The following is a 22,331-nucleotide window of genomic DNA, read 5'->3' on the forward strand; positions in this document are numbered from 1 at the left end:
TTGGCTGGGTCATTTAATATTTGTTTCACATTATATTTTTGTATATTATTCCTTTAAATGAATATTATCTACACTTATAAATGAATGTAAGTGTAATTTTGTTCAGATCCTCAGTACTGCAGGGATCTCGCCCAAATCCCCCCTTATCCTGGATCCAGAACTGGGAGCATTGGAGGCATTTTAGACTTGGATAGCTTGACAATTTTGCTGTGGCTGAACGTGGCATCATGAGGATATGGAGGATACCACAAGATAAAGTGGGATAGTGAGAAATTAATCTGCTACTTCAATAACTTCTGAGACAGGCTTTCTAAGGAGGCCATTCAGATCTGGCCTAGAAAAAACAATATTTATTCAGATATGGGTTCAAAACATAGCAGAAGTGGAATCCCATTTTAAGGGAAAAAACTGATGGAGCTCTTTTTTATTCGAATTCCTAAGATCTTTCTGCTCAAGCAGGATCCCAATTGCTCGGACTGTTTATAGTTACATATTGATGGTTTTTTAGTCACTCAGACTTATTTACTGTGATGATGATGGACGAATTGTCTGTTGGTGACATGCAATGATTTGGAATTTATATATTTTGTTCAAGGTGAAATTTTTCCTAGTGTTTTCGGCCATTCATATACACATATGGATACAGAAAGAAGTAGAAACAAAGAGACAGAAACATAAACATGTGAAGATGGAATGATGGCGTAAAACATTTGGAAAAATTTCATCTATCCAGCTATTGAGGATACTCTTATCTCCTGTTTCTGTTGGGGGTTAATGCAACCAAACCCCCAGATATAGCTCAATGTGTTGGCCAAGAGATGGCTCTGGGCACTGCTCCCGCCACCGAGGAAGAATTGAATACACACAGAAGCAGAAATAAAATGAAAGATTGTCTCATTCACTCATACAGTACTATACACATAGCACATGTGTTTCTGGGAACCCCGATCCCAACAAGAAGAAATTAACCAATGAGGTTACAGACATATTCAATTCACATAAGTCACCACAAGCAAATATTCAAATGCAAGTATAGTTAGAAGTTAAAACAAGGAACACTCATGAAGATGACATAGAGGTGGTGTGGCGATGGAATGATGGCCGAAAACACAAAAAAATTTCACCTTGACTGGGAATAGTACCACAGACCTTCTGCTTTCCTGGAAAATGCTCAGAGCACCGAGCTATTGAGGCTACTCTTTATATGCATACTACTAACAATGGCTTACATGGTACAGGAAAGGTAATAAGGTATCTAATGTACATTAGCTTTTTTATACATGCATTTTATATCCTCTAACTGGGATTTAAAAAGTTTTAAAACATACAGTTTTCATATTAAAACATACATCACAAAAATATAGGTAAATATTCATAGAATATTTCTTTAGAAAACACCTTGAAGAAGGAATATTTTTACGATGACAAAACAGAACATGGAATTAATTGTCATATCGTAAATGCTTTCCCATCAGATTCTCTGCCTTTCTCAAAATTTTGTCCCTTCCTCGCTGATTTACACGGATTTTTTTGTCAATCTTCTCAGCTCGGTCTTTCATTATTTTGTCCCAATATTCTTTCTCCTCAGAACCTGAAAGATGAATGCGAATATCTATCAATCTATTAAAGACGAAGAGGAATACCTACTGAATGCAGCAACATAAAATGGCAGCATGCAGTTGGGAAAAATCAAAGCCTTCCAGATGGCAATAAAATGGAATACAATTTAAAAAAAGTGTTCAACATTTTCAAGTATATTTGACCAAAACATTGAATCATGGTATTGGTGGCAATCAAATACATAAAAATATGGTTACATGGTTTTATTAGCTTGATGAATTGCAACTAGGGGAAAAATGTCTCAACAATGTTTGTGCTGCCACTAATATTTCGTGAGACAGTCAGTTTCCTTTGTGATGGCATGATTTTCTTCAGCCAATTTCTGATGGGGTAAATTCAAACACATTGCAATCTTTCTATTTCCACCATGGGCTTCAATTGAGTAGGACCTAATGAGACTGTGAAAGAAGGTATTGGGTATATGCTTGGTACTGGGAAGGAGAAAAAATATGGGTAATTTTCATAATGAGAGTTAAATAGAATGTTTCAAAGGCATTGCATATGAATTATCTCATGCAACCCCATTGTGGTGACCAGCAAGAATGACACTCCGGGGTAGGCAAAGTGTGGATATGCTGTCTTCAACATACATTCTTCTGGTGAAAAGAGTGACTCAAACTTTTTGATTTTACCTCATTAGAATTTGGCCTAAGAATAAAATGCCATCAGAGAGGACAACAATTTTCTCACCTAGGATTAACAGAGGCACAAACTTTGCTTGGATACTTTTACCCCCATAGTACATGTACTCAATGAAGAGCCTTGGCCCTGACGAAATTTATTTCATAATGGAGAGGAATGTTTTTTTGGGAAGGAGCAGTATTTTAAATTTGTTTTCTAAATATGCCATCTACCTTTAAACCAGAAATATCATTACATTGGGAGGTCTTTTACAGAACACATTTAGCTAAAAACATTCTTTTTCCGTAAGGGTTTGATAGCTAGGAGTTCTATTTTTTTCATACATCATTGATTATTGCAATCAAGGAGACTGCATAGAGCAGGCCCTATAGAAGGTTGATTTCTATTGCCACTTCAGTCGCATTTCAATCGGTTTTCAAAAATGTCCATAGCATGGTGATTAATGAAATGCAAAGGAAAGCTGTGCACTTTGTAATAAAACTGCTACGTGTGTAAAGAAAGCGTTACAAAGATGCTTAACGAATTAGGATGGGAGACTAGAAGGCTGGTATCCTAACATCGCCTATGCATATTGAGGTGGCTTATGGGATAATATGTAGATTTACCCTTTTACACTGTTTTGCATTGCTTATTGTACAGTTAATTTTACAATAGGTTTCATCTTGAGGGGCAAAAACCTTAGACCTGGAGATGATTTCATAACATTGACATTTGCATCTAAATTATGCATTCAGCGGGACAAACCAATGTGTTTAGTTCTGCCCAACTAACGAGTGGTCCATGGGTTCCGATTCCACAGAAATTTTTGAGAAATGGTCTTCAGCGATCTCCCTCCTAATGCCCAACTCCTCTCTCAGTGAACCTCCCGAGAAAAATTATACACAAAAATTCACCTTCCAAGACACTCCTGTCCTCCCACGGTATATCTTTGATGAGCTCCTTGGCAGCTTCTGCAGAGTGGCATCTTATATATGCTGCACTTGCAGCATCTTTTACATCAATATACGCGACGGAGTCACTCTTAGGGAGATTCTTGACTTCTTCCTGTTTTGAAGAAGGAATCCATTTGATCAAAAATATCATTGTACATAAAATTATAAATAATATCAATAATTTAGATTGGGTGGATGCATAACAATAATACTATAACAATGGTAACCGATGGGAAACTTGAGAAATTATTCATACCAGTGATAGGATTATTGACTGATGCTGCTAACACAATGGTAATTTCTCTCTATTACTAAAACTATTAACGGAATGCTTCGAAGTATGAAGCAGTCACATAAACATAATCTTGATCCATCTCTATTTGGACAGTGAAGAATAGGAAGCAATTGCTATCACCATTTTTTTTTACATTGCCAAAAAATCAGTACACAAAACGAATGTACAGAGAGATCTATTTGGATTGAGCCTAACTAAAAAGGTGGCAAGTCACAAAACATCAGCAGGAATTAAAGGTGCATTTTAGTTTGGAAAATTGGCTATATGGCAGTTTTGGGACTCAATACCTCAGAATTTAAACATTATGTCTCATTCCATATTTTTAGATGCATATTATTTATGCTCTTCATTTATTTGATGTTCACACAACAACCCACATTGATGAATCAGTTCCCAAACGATCAAGAATTTGAATAGCATTAACTTAAGACTGAGTGGGACTGCAATGACTTGGGTACTCTTGTCCCTTGTCTTTAAGTGGCAGGCAGGTTGAACAGTATCAAAGTAAAGATAGTAAATTTATGGTAGCCTGAATGATGGGGAATGGGTGGGGAGCTTCATCAGGTGACCTGTTATTTAGACCTTTCTGAGTCCTGCCAACCCAATGTTTATTCTGTTTGTCACTTGCAGACAGCACACAAGAGCACCATAGTTTAATTATGAATGGTCACCCATCCAGGCTAACAATTAGTCTAGGTCCAAGATTCCTTAACTCTGGTGGTCCAATGGAAACTGGTGTGTTAATATGGTGAGGCCCTAGCCCAAGAGGGTTCTAATTGATTACGCTCCAGTAGAAAACCACAATAACCATTCAGTCAACGTCCCTTGATTGAATTTTGATTCAGCAAACAAAATATTTTAGGAATAAATACATATTAAATTGCATGGAATATCCAGTTACTTTTCATTTGTAACCCTCTGTAATTTGAAGCAAATGTAGAGAATTTTGGCTATCAATCAAAGTGAAACAAGCTGAAGTGCATACCTTAAACTTCCGTGCAGCCTCCAGTGGTTCTTTGAAAAGGATCTTTACAATGACACCAGGAACAAACTTCACCCTAGGTTTCCCTTTCTCTTCCACTGTCTTTGGTGCATCTTCGTGGTCTTCTCCCAGTTCCATGTCCCCACCATGGTATTGCTGCTCCACACTGTTGCCCTCACTCTCACCACCCCAATAGTTGCACCAACGCTTTCCCATCATCTGAGATCGCAACATCTGCATGTTTTTCCTCTGCAGCTGCAAGTACTTGTTCCTCAGACGCTTCCAGTCCCTCCTACATCAAAACAAATGTGTAAATAAAAATTATGCCATCCTAAAGTTATTATCACCAGTGTCAAGTGATGGTGAGTATTCATCTAGTACTCATGCAGCTTGCCTTCCCTTGCCCCTTGATTAAGAACCATAGAATTTCTATTGGCTTAAATATTGCATGGCATAGTCTCAGTGATTACTCAAAGTTTATGAACAATTAAGCTTCTTTTATAGCGAAACATCCTGTTTTATTTGATATCCTGTTTTCCTAAATTTATGTATGTTTAAAGTAGTTCTAGAATTGTAGTTAACTAGTCCGTGCTAGACCTTCAGCTGTGACACCACAAGTCACGGGACAACCACCAAACCCAATACTCCCACAACACTGCACCTTTAAAATACTAGTATAAGGAATATTACCGTTAGCTCAAGTAATTCTTGACAGTTCTTGACGAATACATTTTCTCATGGGCTTTTCATATACATTATTGCAATATGGTAGCCAAAATAGCTCTTTCCCCCAAAGCTAATCCATTTTTGTTTACTCTAATTATTGCCGACAACATCTAGCCAGTACAGAGGTCTCCACTCATTGTCAAACGAGATGTTCCAATAACAGGTTGACAAGGTTAACACAAGCGTCAGCAAAACAGATGCATAAAACTGCTTTCATGTGAGATTGTAGGATACAGCAATATTAATCATAACGCCAGACAAAAATTTGTACAATTCTACAACATTTAAATTTAGATATTTACTCCAGAGATATTGTCTCTGCCAGGGGAGAGGAGGGGGCTGAGGGGAAGTATGTATCTAGCAGCAGAAATAAGAGGTACAATGGCGTAGCCTTGGTGTGGGGTAGTCCTTTGGGTCGTGGAACTGGTTGCAGGGAACCATACCTCATAAAAGTTTAGGGTTACATTAACACAAATAAAATATTGACCCAAATGAAGTACATAATTGCTTAGGTTGTTCAATACCATAGCTTTTACAGCCCCAAAATATCCATCCAATTTCGGGTTCTTAATACTTAGGACCCTTGAGGCATGGATTCCCATAATTTTAAAGTACATAAACATATTTCAGAACATGAATATAAACATATATATTTAGGTCATTTCGAAACTAGGAAAACATAAATTTTCCAAACTATGAAACATAAAAGACCTAATATTGACTCACTTGGACAAGATGCGCAATCCCAACGGTTCTCCTTCCAACTTTTCCCGTTTGTTCCTGTTCCTCTTTTTCCGTTTCCGTTTCACTCCTCCTTCTTCATCACCTCCACCTTCAGCCTCCAACTGCTCCCCTTCACTGCGACTTCTCTTCATTTCTAAAGTAAAATATCCCATTGATGAGAAACTCCTTTGAGCAGAAATACTTCCTCATCAAAGTCACTTTAAATATATCAGAGGCTCTAAATTAAAAATTAAATTTCTTCCGATGAAATGTTTCAGAAAAATTAAAAATTAGCAGTTTCATGTTGATTATAGAACAGTAGAACTTGAGAGCAGGTGATATTTCATCTATTTCATTGTAAACAGACATTTAAAATTATTTTATTCCCTTTTGACCGATGACAGAAAACAGAAACAAATGAAAGTCTATGAGTCAAAACTAGGTGTGATGGATTTTGCAAAACTTATGGAATATCAGGGTGTTGTATACGTATTTGCAATTCAAATATTTCCGACCTATAACTCCAAAAGTCATCATGAATGATTTCAAAGGCTAGATTTTCAGGTTGATATTCAATTTACTTATGGTTTTCAATAGCAGTCAACATAAATCAATTTAATTGTTTAAATTTATAGAATAACCCTGAAACACTTGTGTCCTAGTCATGATATGAAGAGGATTAAGAGTGAATTCATGTAGAACAGAATCCAGACAACCATAAATTAATTGAAAAAATTAAAAAGCTATTCCTGACAAACTTTTTTAATGCATGCTAAAATATAACAGTTAAAATGTTATCATCTTCAGAAAAATCATAAAAAATAAATGTTAACTCGTCACAGATCTTACTTTTAATTACTTTCACTACCTTGAACTAAGTACATATTGGATTTGATCTCAGAAAAAGCATCGAAGGACACTGCTGCTATGTGATACCATGCATTCAGAAAATGTTTTAACTGCCAAAAGAAACTTCTTTAATACAGACATATGATAGGACACAGTTCTAAAAATTCTCACCAGTTTCTCCTTCCTCATCCTCTACCTCCTCATCTTTCTTCCTCTTGCGCTTCTTTTGACTCTCAGCTGCCTCAGTAGATTCAATCTCTTCTTCAACCACTAGAATATTAAACAGTGTAGGACAGAGATAGAAAAATATTATTTGAAATAAAAAATTAGAGAGTTGATAAGATAAAAAGAATAACTTTAATGAAGTTCCACCTGATATCACCTTATTCCTCGTAGACATGATCACAATACTCTTTAAATTGAGAATTCACTTCATTTTCCTGTCCCTGAATGACTTTGTGGCCCAACTTCAGTTAAATGTAACCAACATATTCAAACAGAAAGGCAGGAATTTGCCAATGATTCCATAAAATGCAGAGGCCTGGCTCAAGCCCTGTTCTTAATTTTATGCACTGTATTTTAAAGTCCATTGAAGAAGCATGACTATTTTATAAACTTTTAATGTTATCCATCACATTTGTTAGTGGTATTCATCAAAAGTTTTGGAGGCAACAGTGCATGCACAAAGCTCTCTCATGGGACTGGGCACTTTTCTGATTGGGACTGGATACAATCTATTGATTAAGGTTGATTCTTGATAAGGAGTCGGTTACATAGAATCGCATGGATGCTGACAGCTAGAGGATACAAAAGATGACCTTCAAAATTGTGTGCCCTTACCATCCTCAACAGCTTCTTCATCATCACTGCTATCTCTTTTTCTCTTTCGTTTCTTCTTTTCCTTAATGGCACCACCACTCTCTTCCTTAGTTAAACCCTCTGCATCACCCGAGATTTATTCAAAAGAAAATAGGATATCTTTTGTAACAAATAGCATTTTAGCAAGTTTACCAGCATCACTACTTTGTTCAATGTGCTTCTAAATTTGAGCTAATTTGCAAAAGAAAGCTTATATTTATCCATATATTGACTTCAAATCAAAATTGCTCCATATTTAAGCACTTGAAATTATTTAAAACTAATATCTGTTCATTTTATCTCTGCGGGTCAACTTTCGTGAGATCCCGGACACTCTCGGAGGGCCTCGCTGAAGGAGGAGGGGCCTCGCTGAAGGGGGAGGGGCCTCGCTGAAGGGGGAGGGGCCTCGCTGAAGGGGAAGGGGTAGTACCGAGAGAGAGAGAGAGAGCAGGAGCGACCTTAACGTTGCCAAATGTACATAGCCGCCCTTGTGTCTCACTGAAAAGGTGTGACTCACACGTGGCCACAGATATTTTGGGCCCGGCGGCGAAACAATGCATACAATTTACTGAGAATAATCCCATCTCAGAAGCCAGGATATTGTCCGCAAAATGCGAGACCGCTGGTGAAAGGCATACATAGGCGTAACATTCTTATAAACGGGGAGTGCAAGGGAAAAGGATTTGGCAACACAGCTAGCAGATTCACGAAGTTGACACGACGGAGGTCTGAGAGCGACTGACGTTCCGAAGTGCTAGACCACGCCTACTGTCTGCTGATTGGCAGAGGGAAAGTCACGTGTAGATAAACTTTCCCTCCTCTCACCCCAACTCGGTTAAGCCACACCAGCTCACCCGCAAAGATAAAGTGAACAGACCTTAGTCACAATATGTTGCATAAGAGATTGAGTCAGTCCCTAAATCTTTTCAGTCCGGTTCTCCCCCATCGGTACTCGGTTCCAAGGATGAACTCTTATTATCTGAATTAATGGCAAATTTAAATGAACAACCAAAAGATGTGAATGAATATGATTTCACTAGAGATATAAATTAGCAGGAAAGCTCAGTAGAAAAAACTTAAGATTGTCTCCATAATTTTATTTGCCAAGGAAAAAAGTTTAAATAAAATTTTGTTAAAAATGCATGATCTACCAATATGTCACATACATTAGGCAGCCACTGGTTCTTTCTCCAGGTTTTGTTAAAAAATAATCAATATTTTTACCTTATCTGGGTCTAATCTATTCTTAATTTGGCAGAAATATTGCCTGCAGTACTGAGCAGGCATTCACTGAAAACAAGCGATCAGTGTTAATTTTGAAGGGCCGTGTGAAACATGCTTAGATCTCTGTTTACATACTGCATAGCATCAGGACCAATAGCGAAACTTTCCCAACTTCTGTTGACATCATCCGTTAATTTGTTGTAACTTGTGAGTCAGTTCAAAATGTGTTGTGTATTCTGCAATGTAGCTTAAATTATTACTTTCATTGACAACTTATTTGCATGCTTCACAATCGCAGTTCTTATAACCTCAACAATAAACTGCTCAACATGCCAGTACAGCGAAACCATGGATAAACTGAGTGGCCGTGAGAAATTGTAATGCAGTGTTGCATTCTGCAGGATAACCACACTTTTCGATCCCTTGCATAGATTTATGAACTTATAAACAAGCTCTCGGAATGCATATTGCTCGTATGTCAAAGAATTACTATATATGTACCTGATTCAATCATAAGACTACTTTCAGACGAAATGATTTTCCGCCGGGCCACCGTTCGCGGTATGGCACACGGCGTTGCAGAGTCGTCTCGTCTGAAAGCCACCTGAATTTCATGTGAATGGCGGCTGGCAAAAAGACGTATCGTCTAAAAGCAGCCTCGATGTAACATTGTCTGTATTGCCGGATTGAAATGCCATGCCATCAGCGGCGCAATTCGACTTGTTTAACATAGAGATATAGACCTTAGGCTTGGGGCACCAAATTCAAATCCTCGCCACCGTTCTAAGCCGGTTCCAAAGTGCCGACTTTATGCGATCGGTTCTCGATTCCAGTTCCACAGGTCAAGAACCGACAGAACCGAGAACCGGTTAACCAACCCATCTTTATGCCTAAACAAAATTAACAAGTGCATGAACGATACATCAAACTGAGGCTGGGAGAGAACTCTTCTCTTATTCAGCTTTATGGCTTGAACATATATTTTGCATTTATATTTGTATATAAGAACGAATTTTGAAAAAGTAGAAAGGTATTTAAAGGAGGCCACTGACAGCTTAGCTCAATAGAACTTTATGGAAGGACAAGGGAAGGTTGGAGAGAAACTCAGCATCAGAATTTGCCATCTCTTTATTAAAGGCATCAAGGGGCCAAGACTTTATGTCCCATCTGATGGACTGATTATTATACTTGAAATACCCCCTGCAAAACACTCAAACAGGGACCAGGTAGTCTCTGACAAATATCTGCCACCATTGTGTTTTGAACGAGGGCCCATGGGATGGGAACCCAAAACTAGGCACCACACCCACTGGATCCACCACGAATTTTAAAATGTAAATAGGTACTAAGGCCAATTTCATTTTTACCAACCTCCATCTTCTGCAAGCACTTCCTCTTCTTCCTCCTCCTCCTTCTTGTTCTTCTTTTTCTTCTTTTTGGTCTGCGGAGATGAGCTCTTTTCACTTTCTAAATTCTCCAATTTCACTTCATCTTCATCTGCCAAATATGATAAAGCCATTTAGTAACAATATGCCTAAATTTTACAATGCAGGAATATTCAAACCATATTTTAACTGTTGTTTTATAAAATGACAATTACATAAATCTTAAGTATCGCTATAAAAATAGGGGACTAATTTACAGGATATATTGTGTTGACATCTCACTGATCTGTGAAACTCAGATGCTTTAAAACCTGATGCATGAGTTTACCATTAAATTATTAACACAGAAGACAAGAATAGGTGGAACGATACCCGATTTTTACCTTGAAGAGGACACGTTATCATATAAAATAGAGAATACTGCCAAATTCAAAATGAAAACGCAAGTATGCCACTAATAAGGAAAGTTGGACATTAATTCCCAGAGAATTATTAAAAAATGACACCATATTGTAGACTAATTTAAACACCTAAAAATAACTAAAATATGTCAGTGATGAATTCTATATCCACACTGAAAAATTAGTTGTGATTATCTGTATTTATAACAAGACCTTTGACTTCTCCATATCTCACTGAATATTTATTTTAATTTGAAAAAGTAATATCTCAGACAAAAATACATATATCCTCCTTAAAAATAGAATGGCTAGATGGGCAGCAACAATAGGTATTCTCAAACTTGGTAAGCTTTATTTTTTTAAAAGTACCTTGAATAATCTATCCATTAAGTATGTAAACAATAATTAACATGATGTTCCAGCAGCTAGAGCAGTACTTGGATGAAAATGCACCACCATTTGTGCTTCTTTCACTTCTCTTACCATTCTCTGCATCTTCTTCGTTCCCATCACTCCTCCTCCGACGCTTTTTTCTTTTCTCCTTTGCAGAAGGTGAAATATTCTCTGTGGAAGAGTGTTGCTGCACCCTGATGGACTCTGTTCCACCTGTCTCTCCACTCCCTGCTGCTTCCTCACCAACTTCCCTCCCGCAACCATTCTCCCCCTCCTCAACCCCTCCCGGAGTTGGTGCGTCCACCATGCCCACTTGCCATTTTCCCTCTCCTGGCTCAAATGTTGTCACACTGCACAGCTGTTCTGGAGCCATGTCAGTAGGCAAGCAACACCCAGCTCCATGGAATGCCTGAAATATACAGCCCAGTCAACATATATAAAAATATATACGGTTTACGAACCACACTGACATTGGTCTGGCTGATTCATTTTCTCACTCTCACTAAAGTGTATAATAGAAGTGACAAAAATTTACCTCTAGAGCCTTATCTGCAATTTCTGCTGACTCAAATTCTACAAAGGCAAAACCTTTGATTTTTCCGCTTTGCCTGTACTTGGGTATAGATACATACACTACTTTTCCATACAGGGAGAAAACTTCCTGCAACCAATCATGCTTAGCATCAGGTGGAAGGCCTTCCTGCAAACGAGCAAAGAAAAACCCTTACATGAAAATTGTAAAATTTCTGGTGATAATAAAAGATCAAGATTCATTTTCGACGATCTTTGAAAACATATTCTCTCGCTACGCTTAGAATCTTCAACGCCAGACTATGGGAGTCTCACATACAAGCGTATAAGAAATAGATGGCAGATATGACCCAGGCATAACCATTATACAATAATAATATTTGACGCTTTTACTGAGGCATTAGCCCGTAGCCGTCCACTCTACGAAATTTTCCTCTTATATTGCGACCAAAGAGAAGTAAAATTGTCTCATAGGGCAGTGGGTCGATAAATAATTTAGTAATGAAAACAATTAAGAAAACTATATCCTCCTGCTTAAATTGACTTTGAAAAAAAGTAAATTAAAACCTATAAACTGTATCTACCAGACCCAATATTCATACTCACCACATAAATAGAGCATTCGTCTTCACTAACATTTCTTCGCACCGGTGTCAGACGGGCAACTTTGGTTCTATCTTCAGAAAGACTCAGTAATTCTGAGTTACTAAGGGCGTTGGCTAATTCATCGACGCTATTAGTCAACGCTCTAATTTTATTAAAGCTGAGAAACACTCTAAGGTCCACATCTGCAACAAAGAACCATTGACATTTAATTGCTGACACAACTCAAAAGCGAATGCATTATCCATTGCTTACTTACAGGGATCTTGTAAGGTTATTTTAGATAAGAAACGGTCCTTCGTTAAATTGGCATCGCTGAAGTAAAATTCCATTTGCTGGCGTATTGCTTGATAGATTTTCTTCCTCCTACGTCTCACTTGTTTTGCCTCTCCTTCCTTTTCTTTTGAATCAGCAGCGCATTCTACCTCCATAGTGGAAAACAAAAAGTTTAGCTTCCGTTAGTGATGCTTAAAGAGTACTTTCGATGAGCTCCTTAATCAGTCATTAAGCAATTTGAAACAGGATCTAATTGTAAACAAAGATCGAAAAATTTATTCCCGGCAACGAGGCGGATAGCTATACTCTTTTTTTAAATCTGAGCATCGACGATCGAGTCGACTGCGCATTCTATTGCGCCGAGCTGTGGACCTCAGTGGCGATTCAAATACGTCCTCAAGGGTTTTACGATAAGAAATATAGCCATGTGGCATTATTATAGGATACTATCAATGGGTACGAGTGAATTATTATCTGTGGACACGCAAAGTTAAATGGTAAAGTACACATATTAAATAAAATAAGAGTTTGGAACACGTAAAAGATTGAGATTTAAATGGAGTATGTTTTTGTGACGTGCCAAAAAAATCGCCAGCTATGTGATGTACTACACGTAACAAGTCGCCGAAAGGTAATTATTAAAATTTTTATCGGTTAATATTACTTGTATTGTTGCTTTAGTAGCCGTTTCTTTCGTGAGTAATGTATTTTTTCACCAACACTTAAGTGTCACGGCCGACGACTGTCAATTAAATTGACAGTCATCACTGGAAGTATAAAATTAATTAAATGGCGAGAATTAATTAAAAAATATTTTAGTGTTTAAAGGCCTGGTTACACGGTGCATTAACCCGTACGGGTTAATGTCTAAATGTATGAACGCGAGAATGAACGGAAAAATTCACCGTGTAACCACCCCAAAATGTACAAATGCATGAACGCGTGAACGGAAAATAGAACATGTTCTAATTTCGTTCATGCATTCGCACAAGTTGATAACAGAGCCACCTGGTGGGAAACGACACATTTAGTTGTCATCTGCAGGGCTCCACGGCCGTCTTGGCTATTCAGTAACTCTTTACGCGTATTTGTTCATTTGTACTGTATCGTAAGTGCTTGAATCCTACCACAAACTCACCATTTGCATCTACACTAATATTCGTATAGATTATCCCTGTATGTATGCCGGACATACCAAGTTTATGCCGATTATATCTTATTGGTTGTATTATGCCGGAACAAAACAATCGATGAGGTTATCGCAGAGTTTTCAACACGACATTTGTGAAATACAACGGCTATCATACGACTTATAGAACACATTTAAACATAATTAATATCTTACGAATTAACGACAACTCTACCTTTTATACGTCCGAGGTGGGAATGCGCTGGCCCAACACAAAAATACGACTCACATTACGCAAGTTCATAAATCGACAAGACCTCTAAACCAACATCTTTTCCATCAACAGCAAATATCTTCTTAACTTTATAAACGTCCCGGACAAAAGTAGAACAAAGTATTAAAAATATCTACTCTCATACATCATCTACACTCAGTGAAACAGATGACAGAAAAATGTTTGGTAAACACGGCTTAAAAACAAGATGCGTCTACAAATTTTCGGCCTAAGTATTAACTTTGATAACGGTTTGAAATAAATAGAGTACTATTGAGATATAGCATTAAGCGAGCGGTAACAATAAATATTAAATATAAATAAATATTACTGGCACGAAATGAAACAACTTCGGCAACTACAATGAAAAGCACTGTTTACACGACAACGCAAATATATTACCTACAGGAAACAACGAAAAGAGAATCATTTTCTGGTAGGTATCGTCTGCTTCCTATCTAATGATACTGTTTTCAAATTTAAATTTTGCGCACTGTAAAGGGAATAAACAAAAACTAAACGCCTCGCGTTACGAGAAAATGTGTGAAAACTTGTGCGAACGCATGTACCGTGTAACCGCTCATTCATGCTCCTCGTTCACGCAAACGTCCATGAATTCAGACATGCAAACAGACACGCATTCATACATTAACCCGTACGGGTTAATGCACCGTGTAACCAGGCCTTAATCAATTTTAAGCGTTTCATCGAACACTATTTTCATTGATGTTGTAGAGTTTTCAAATTTTACCTCCATGAACTTGCTTTAACTTGCTCTTGTCTCCAGGGTGGAAATGAACAGGGCAGGGCAAAATATGGGATGAGGAGTATTAGAAATCTAAAATATCGCTCCAAATGTAATTGACGTACAATGTACCGCTCTAATGTGTTATATGTGTTATAAATGCAAAATACACAATGCTGCTCTAAATGTATTTGAAATACAAAATACCTTTGACTTGGGCATTTGAAAAAACAAACCACAATATAGTATTTAAAATACCTCTAAAATTACAAAGTTCATTTGTATGGAAACTAAGTGATCTTTAAAAAAATATAACCTGCCTTTGCATGTTATGGATAGTTGCAAACATGAAGAAAGCGATTCTGATGATGACACTTAAATAAATAAATAGCAAGATTTTAAAACATATAGGAACACAGAAAATATGACAGTCACAAAATATTTTTCCAGACGTTTCAGTGGTATAACCCATATTTACCCAATGAGAGAATGGGCTGCTGCTATCTTCTCTTTACATGATATTCAGCAAGGTAGGAGGGGAGTTGGGTGGGAGTGGGGAGGGGAAGGAAAGGTGATGGGATGATTCCATCATATTAGAATGGTGAAAGGATGATTCCAGCGGATTAATCGAGGTCTGCCATATAATAACTTGCTCAAACAATAATAGGGGCCCCATTTCGGTGAAAGTGTTAAGGAATGAGTACTAGGGGAAGGATTTGCACCTCTTGAAGGCAGCCGAGGCCACTGTCTTTGATGCTCATTTGTGATAGGAAATAAACACCCTTACCATGAGGCGGAAAAAATGATTGTGTGATTCAGGGTTGGTTATGTGAAATACAGAATGTAAGGAAATTTTGGATGGACTTGGTACATCTCTAAATTTTCTACCCAACTTGGATACCTGTATCTGCTCCTTTATGTCTGTGAGGTAGCACCTTAGCCCTCAGGACAAAATCCTCTGACCAGGGCCGCCCATACAGACTTCTTGTGGCCTGGGGTAGAGCCTGGGTGTGAGGCTTTCCCTCCCCCGAAGAGAAATGGCCCCCTTAACTCCGTGGCTTGGGGCAATTGCCCCATCTACCCCTCACTCTGGGCCTTTGACTCTCGAGTTCTTTATTTCAGTTGCTCATAAAGTATTTTCTGAAGTATAATTTTACAGAGGTGTTATCAGAGATACTTCAAAAGTATTTTACAAATGTATTTTTTTTAGAATGAGAACATACTAAAATTCTGTATTTGAAATAAAAAATACAAGATTTATTCAGGTTGTGTATTTGAAATATCAAATACAATTTCGAAATGTATTTTAAAATATATGTATTTGAAACACTGCCCAGCCCTGGAATTAAGGTGTGAATGGTAATTTGAAAAAAAACATTTTTGGACATGCAAATAGAAATGGCTGACAATAGAAAAATGTAATGACCACAGCCATTTTGGTGACTGCTTATATACAATTATAAGGGACACCAATGGAAAAAATAATGAAAAAATATGGTTTAAATAATTGATTGTGTTTTTAAAGGGCTCCAAAAGTAAGAAATAAACTTTATTTACTATTTTCAACATTTTAGAGTTTAATGAGGTAATATATAACCGTGGACAATAAAAAAGACGTTTCTCATACTATTAGTTGTAAACAATTTTGCACTTAAATGATGTTGTTTTTTCAAATCGATCAAGAAGAAGAGAAAATCTTGACTTTGTGGGTCTTACTTTAAATCTTTACTGCATGGAAAATGCGATTTGTCTGTTAATTATTTGATTTGATAGTTCTCTTTGCAAGGGTGTACGTAGGATCAAAACTAGGGGTGGGGCAAGCCATGGTTGTTCAAGTTGTAGGTAAGATTTAAGCATGAAAAAGGTGAATGAAATCAATATTTTAAGGAAAATTTAACAGCTCTTTATTAGTTTTTAAAATTATTTGCTTGAAAAAATATTATTTCCCACATAGTATAAGAATATAACTATTATAATAACATTTTTTACATCATGCAGGCCAATGAAACAGTGACATGTAGACCAATCAAAAATATTCCCCATCTGTACAACTCTCACATTTCTCTAGCCTTATGTGGTTGAAATACGTACACACATAGCAAAGAGTGTTTATGGTATATGTATCTAACAAATGCTTAACTTATTCCTTTAGCATTTGCTTTGACCCTTCTTTATCAAGGTTTTTACCATTAAAATATATTTAATATGGTAATAAACATTTTTATTGTTGAAATTATTGTTTTGGGGATAAAAAAAGGAATATTTATGACGAAACTATTTTTTTTGTGACGAAATTGAAATTTTATGACAAAATTTTAAAATGAAATTGACAGATTTTTATGACGAAATTCACAGTTTTTATTCACCGATAATCTTTGCCTCTACTCATTATGTTCATTTTCTTTAAATGTGCTGCAAAAACAATAAAATGTTTTAACCTACTCAAGTCTGTGGTCATCTTCCTTGTTAAGATTTCTGAGTTTTCATTATTTACTGTTATTTCACGTAAGAGTTTCCTACTGTCAGGTTAGGTTTAAATGTATAATTTTGCAAATCACCCTGGCTAGTCTTCCCTCCCAAGTTAAGCTTCTCTCATTAGTACACAATAAGGCCTACTCTCTTTACTTTATATATACAAAACCTTTTTACTTACTTCCCTTACCTTGCTTAACAAACCTTCTACGCAATAGCACAGTTTTTAATATCCCCTACACTCTAGTGCTCACTCCATCCAAGGCATCTATCTCTTCCATCAGTGGCATAGCCAGGAATTTTGTTTGGGGTGAGGGGGGGTCCAAACTCAGGGTCGAAAGTTTTTGAAAAACAGGGTACTAAGTTGAGGGTTTTCATCTAATTTTAACATAGATGATTGGTTTCTGGGTTAATGCCACATTGACCAGGGGTGCCGACTGACAAAAAATATTGGAGGGACCCAAACCGGGGATCAGCCCCAGGAAACTTTATAGGTAGTGAGTTTTTAGTTTTTTAAGCATTTTAGAAGAGTCATATGATCAGCATTAGAACCCTGATAACACAAATCTCGATATCTGGACACTCGGGGAAAAATTGACAAGCCTGACACATTTTTTTGTCACACCCATAACCAATTTTTGAGGGGGCTCGGGCCTCCTCAGGCCCCATGGAGTCGGCGCCACTGACGTTGACTCATATTTGCATCTGCAGAGCTGCAATTCTTTCAGAAAGAATTGCAATTTTGCAGATCATTTGGAACGCACCCGAAACTGTCGTCCACCACAATTGAGTCGACGGGGAATTAACCTGGAAACCAATCATCAATTTAATCACTGCGGAAGCCTCCGTAATAGTTTAACACATTTTATAATCGAAAAAACTTCATTTTTCAAAGAAATCTTTTATAAATTAATAATTTTTCAATATTTGGTGTTCTTCTGTGATGCAAAGTAATTGTGCTTTTATATTTTGGTGGGGGGTAGGGGGTAGTCCAGACCTCCTGGACCGTCACCCTCTCTGTATGAAACGCGTCCAGTCTTTTCTTATCCTCCTTCCTAGGGGTCCATGTTTCCATACTGTAAAGCATTATATTCATGATCCGACTCTTCCCTAGCATTTTTCTTAACCTCTAACACAATGATCCTCTCATCTGCTCTTTTCCTATTCTTGAATGCCTCTTTTGCCAGCCAATCAGTAAGTATTAGGCCCGAATGTCAGTAAGTCAATCCTCTTACTGACATCCTCACTTGTGTGTCTGTTTTCCTGAACTGTGCTTCTGTAAAAGTTTCACTGCTCCTTATGTTCAAGTCTTTGACCACCTGTTTTACCTTGAGTCTCTCATTCGTTGCTTGCAATGCTTTATAAAATGGTATGACTTTGATCAGCCTGTGTTTAATCATCATGGCATCTTCCTCACTTAGTTTTGGCAACTGGTTAATCAGTGCCTGATTATCCACTAACCTCACTGATTTGAACATCATTCCCCTCATGTGACTTCCATCTGTAACTCATCCAATACCTCCCACACAATTTCCTTTCTCTATACATTAAATAGCTATGGAGATAGTGGGCAGCTAATCTGAGACCTTGAGATTACCAAAACGCCTTCAGAAAAACATTTATTATAACGCAAAATATAACTTCCAGCCATAGATTTAGATAAGGATAGACTAAAATTATTTTGTCACAAAAAACTATAAGCTGCTAAAGTACCACATAGTAGTCACCCAATATGTATTGGCTATTCATTGACATCCCTTATTGCCTATATGTTGGCAATGGGATGAGAACCAATGAATAGCCAATATCTGATTTCCATGGGGGACTATTCCCCCCATAATAGTCCAGGGGGGGATCCCCCTCCTGTGACTCTGGATATTTACTATAGTAAATAGACTTATGAAAACATTGGTGTGTCGGTCAAATAAGTGGGCCTTGAATATGTAAGTGGGAAAGCTATCACGAAAACGTGTGAACTTAGGCATTAAATATTAGTGAACTCTGAGTAACCATTATAAATATAGTAATAGGATAGCCCGATATTGAGTGTCATGAGGTAACTAATGCAAGCAGATGAGGTAGTCCTTATCGAGTTTTTTGGAATTCCGTGGGGTAGCCAATATTGGGCCATTATGGGCTTTCATCTGCAGTCCAAGGCCAATGTAAGCCACCATTGCCATCTTGGTATTGGATCAATTTGGCAGGCTACTAATGACAGGATTAGCAGAAGCGGTAGGAGAGTTGGCAACAGAAATGGCTTACCAGTGGAAGATGGAATGTTTTAGAGAAAGCTTCCTCAATAGGTAGCCGAGTGGACTGCACTTCAAGTTAAGCGCTCTGTCTACCAAATGCAATGTCTAGCCATGGTTCCTTTAGCGCCTTCCTTACAAGGCAGGCTAATGCCAATACCTAATATCTCTTCACCCTACCACCCTACCCTGCCTAAATGGTGGAAATGACCTCAGCAGTTGGTCACCACCTCCAAATAGCACACCACGTACGGAATTAAGGTACCAATGGGCAAAGACGGATTCAGCATGAGATTTTGAGTGGGGGGGTCATGACCTGAGTTCGAGGAGTATGGAATACCCCCGGGAGAGAGGGTCATTTTTACAGTAGGGAGTGCTACACTCTTGGATAAATACTACTTACCTCACGTTTGGGACTTGTAGCTATGCATAATAATATACACTCCCTTTACAAGGATACAGAAGCTATCAAACTAATAAAATTTGGGGGAGAGTTATGACCCCTGTACCCCCTCTAAAGCTGCCCCTTCCATTGGGCAAGAATTTTCCCTTTGATTAGCTACTTGACCTCCGCCTCTTACAAATGAATTCATTTACATCAAATTGAATACGCTCCATGAAACATTTATTACTTTCAGTAATTGCCTTTCAGCTTTTCATATTTTGCGAAATTAATCGAATAATACGCAAACTTTTAAATTTCCCTTTGTGAGCACACATTAACTCGCATTCTCCCAGCAATATAAACCCCAGCTCGGTAATTCACATCTCGCGGCCTAAGGTTGGGGTGCTGTGGTTAGGGATTCATAAACAACATCATAGGTCTCCACCTCACACCTCTAAATAAAAGCGATTAGCGAGGCTTTTATCGGACGATCGACTGTAATGAGCTCTCGGAATGGAGCTGATTTTTTTCCCTGGTTAATCGTCCGGCCTCTCACGGCGTTAAAATGAGATCGGAGACGCGGGCATATATGTAATCGGGACGCTGCAGCCTTCGCTCGCAATAGGCCGAGGAGGCGTTGCTGTGGCAGCCACCTAAACACCTTCCCCTAGAGGAGGGAAGGGCACCGTTTTGAGTCGAGAACACTTCACAGCTCGTAAAGAGCGAGTTTTTCCCAGAGTGTGGGGAGGTATGGGCATCTCCGCACGACTTGGTAGAACCCCCCATCCCCACACGATGTCAAGAAAATGCAAGGGTTTAAGTATATCTCACGGTTCGGGCATAATTAGATGGGCAGTTCTCCAAAGTGTGTGGATAGTCCTCTCTATAGAGGTAATTATCCTTCCCGCGGTTGGGGTCCATTCTCACATCGAAGGGGTCATTTCACAATTTATGGAAGAGAATCGTCGATTAAAATACTCTCGGAATTCTAAGTACTAAAAGTCTCCTCGCGGGGAAAGCTAATAAAGGTATTATTTTTAAGTTAGGGCGTGATTCTCAAACGGTTCTGTCATTCCATTTTTTTGCAAGAGGATCCAGAGAACTTGCAGCCTCGATGGTTTGAAAGATGCGTAGTTGAGCTAACTCAACACCATTGTTTTTCACGAGAGTGTAATTATTCCTCTGTTAACTTAACTGGTTAGGTACCTAACCATACCTGAGTCGAGTATAGGTCGATTCCCGAGAGAAATTTTTCCTTTCCTCAGTGAAATTTTCTCCCTTCGAGTCCACTAGCGGGTGACTCCGCTGGCTAGTTCGCCGTTATTTTCTGAATTAAACATTAGACGTTGGATCGTATCGCGTAAATCACGAATCTATAAATGTGGCGAAGTTTCCATAAGCCCTCTTGTGTTGAGAACACTTCACAGCTCGTAAAGAGCGAGTTGTGAAGTTGGGTATTTCAGGCAGTTTCACTTCAGAGCAAAAAATTGGGATCTGTCCATAAAAAGATATGTTAGGCAGCATTTTCCAGGGGCAAGAATCACTACATTGAGGATTATGAATATTCAAATTTGACACTGCAAGTAAGAACTAGAAGTTCGATATCATAATTTTCATGCTGTGCAAAAATCGTAAAGTAGAGGTTATAAAACGGGCCCTAAAAGTTATGCAAGATACTTTTTTGTCAGCCAGAGCAATTTAAGTAAGGCTTTGTGGCAAATAAGATTTTAAAATTTATCTGATAGAAATCTTACAATGTCGCATTATGATCCTGCTGATATCGTTATTCTTTTAAAGATAAAGAAAATACTTATATTTAATCTGTCCCTTTTGATTTGGCCAAACAGGATATGAAAAGCTTCCCTGAAGAACCAACTAAACGTGCAAAATCCAGGTTGAATTAGTGCACTCTGATATTGGTGGCTGTGTCTGAAGGGATCCTTAGAGGTTCATGACATGTTTTAATGTTTACTGATAACTAAAAACTTTCGAGTATCTTCAAAAACTAAAAGAGAAAATTTTTCAAAATTTTTGGAGTTAAGGAGTTAGGGGAGAATCAGACTGATGCCGAGATGAAAAGAATGCTGTCTGACAATGGCACTGAATTTTGTGATTCTCAATTATCCACTTTCTTCAGAAATTTGGAGATAGTTCATGGTACCACTATGGCTTGTTGTTTGCTGAACAGAATTGCATTCAAGAAAGAACAAATTGCACGTTAACTGCGAAAGCAAAGGCTTTCATTAATTATTTGCGTATCCCTAAAGTTTATTGGGGTGAAGCTGTGTCCACAGCAATTTACTTAAAGAATGAGAGCCTCAGTACTGCAATAATAAGGAGCTATTCTGGTGCAGCTATGGACTGGGTCTAAAGTAAACCTAAGCCATCTAAGAGGTTTTGGATGCCAATGGTCATTTTGCCGATGCTTATTTTCCTAAATAATTTAGAGAAAAATTTTATGTTAAGTCCAAAACCGTGATCATGGCGGTAACGGATACAGAAATCACTCAAGGGGGGGGCGCAAAAGATATTTTGAGCTACATATACTTCTTTCGTAATGAAAAATAATCATGTTACATGCAGAGTTTTATATTAACTGATTATACGCATATACAAGACAACGCTATCGCATGATAT

The 22,331-nt window shown here is 37.9% G+C and overlaps 1 protein-coding gene across 2 annotated transcripts; it reads right to left on the reverse strand.

Annotated features, from left to right (window-relative positions):
- Nucleotides 1-307: 307 nt before the first annotated feature.
- On the reverse strand, nucleotides 308-12,735 carry LOC124160919 (la-related protein 7). Of its 2 annotated transcripts, XM_046537043.1 has the most exons (11): nucleotides 12,424-12,735; nucleotides 12,168-12,349; nucleotides 11,566-11,730; nucleotides 11,121-11,439; nucleotides 10,223-10,348; nucleotides 7,610-7,717; nucleotides 6,941-7,039; nucleotides 5,924-6,074; nucleotides 4,475-4,763; nucleotides 3,156-3,306; nucleotides 308-1,591 (listed from the first exon to the last, which is right to left on the reverse strand). In XM_046537043.1, exons 1-11 carry the CDS (start codon nucleotides 12,593-12,595, stop codon nucleotides 1,443-1,445), a joined length of 1,911 nt encoding a protein of 636 aa, XP_046392999.1. In that variant the 5' UTR covers nucleotides 12,596-12,735; the 3' UTR covers nucleotides 308-1,442. The 2 variants fall into 2 exon arrangements, with proteins under 2 accessions (XP_046392999.1, XP_046393000.1); XM_046537044.1 differs by lacking the exon at nucleotides 7,610-7,717.
- Nucleotides 12,736-22,331: the final 9,596 nt, after the last annotated feature.

This window comes from Ischnura elegans, chromosome 6, assembly GCF_921293095.1.
Source record: "Ischnura elegans chromosome 6, ioIscEleg1.1, whole genome shotgun sequence".
Lineage (NCBI taxonomy): Eukaryota > Metazoa > Arthropoda > Insecta > Odonata > Coenagrionidae > Ischnura > Ischnura elegans.

Bases quoted from the DNA above. Each gene is read 5' to 3' on its own strand.
- LOC124160919 (XM_046537043.1), bottom strand. From the start codon at position 12,595: ATGGAGGTAGAATGCGCTGCTGATTCAAAAGAAAAGGAAGGAGAGGCA. The intron at 10,349-11,120 runs GTAAGAGAAGTG...CATATTTGGCAG, and splicing joins CGAAGAAGATGCAGAGAATG to ATGAAGATGAAGTGAAATTG. The intron at 1,592-3,155 runs GTGAATTTTTGT...TTCATCTTTCAG, and splicing joins GGACAGGAGTGTCTTGGAAG to GTTCTGAGGAGAAAGAATAT.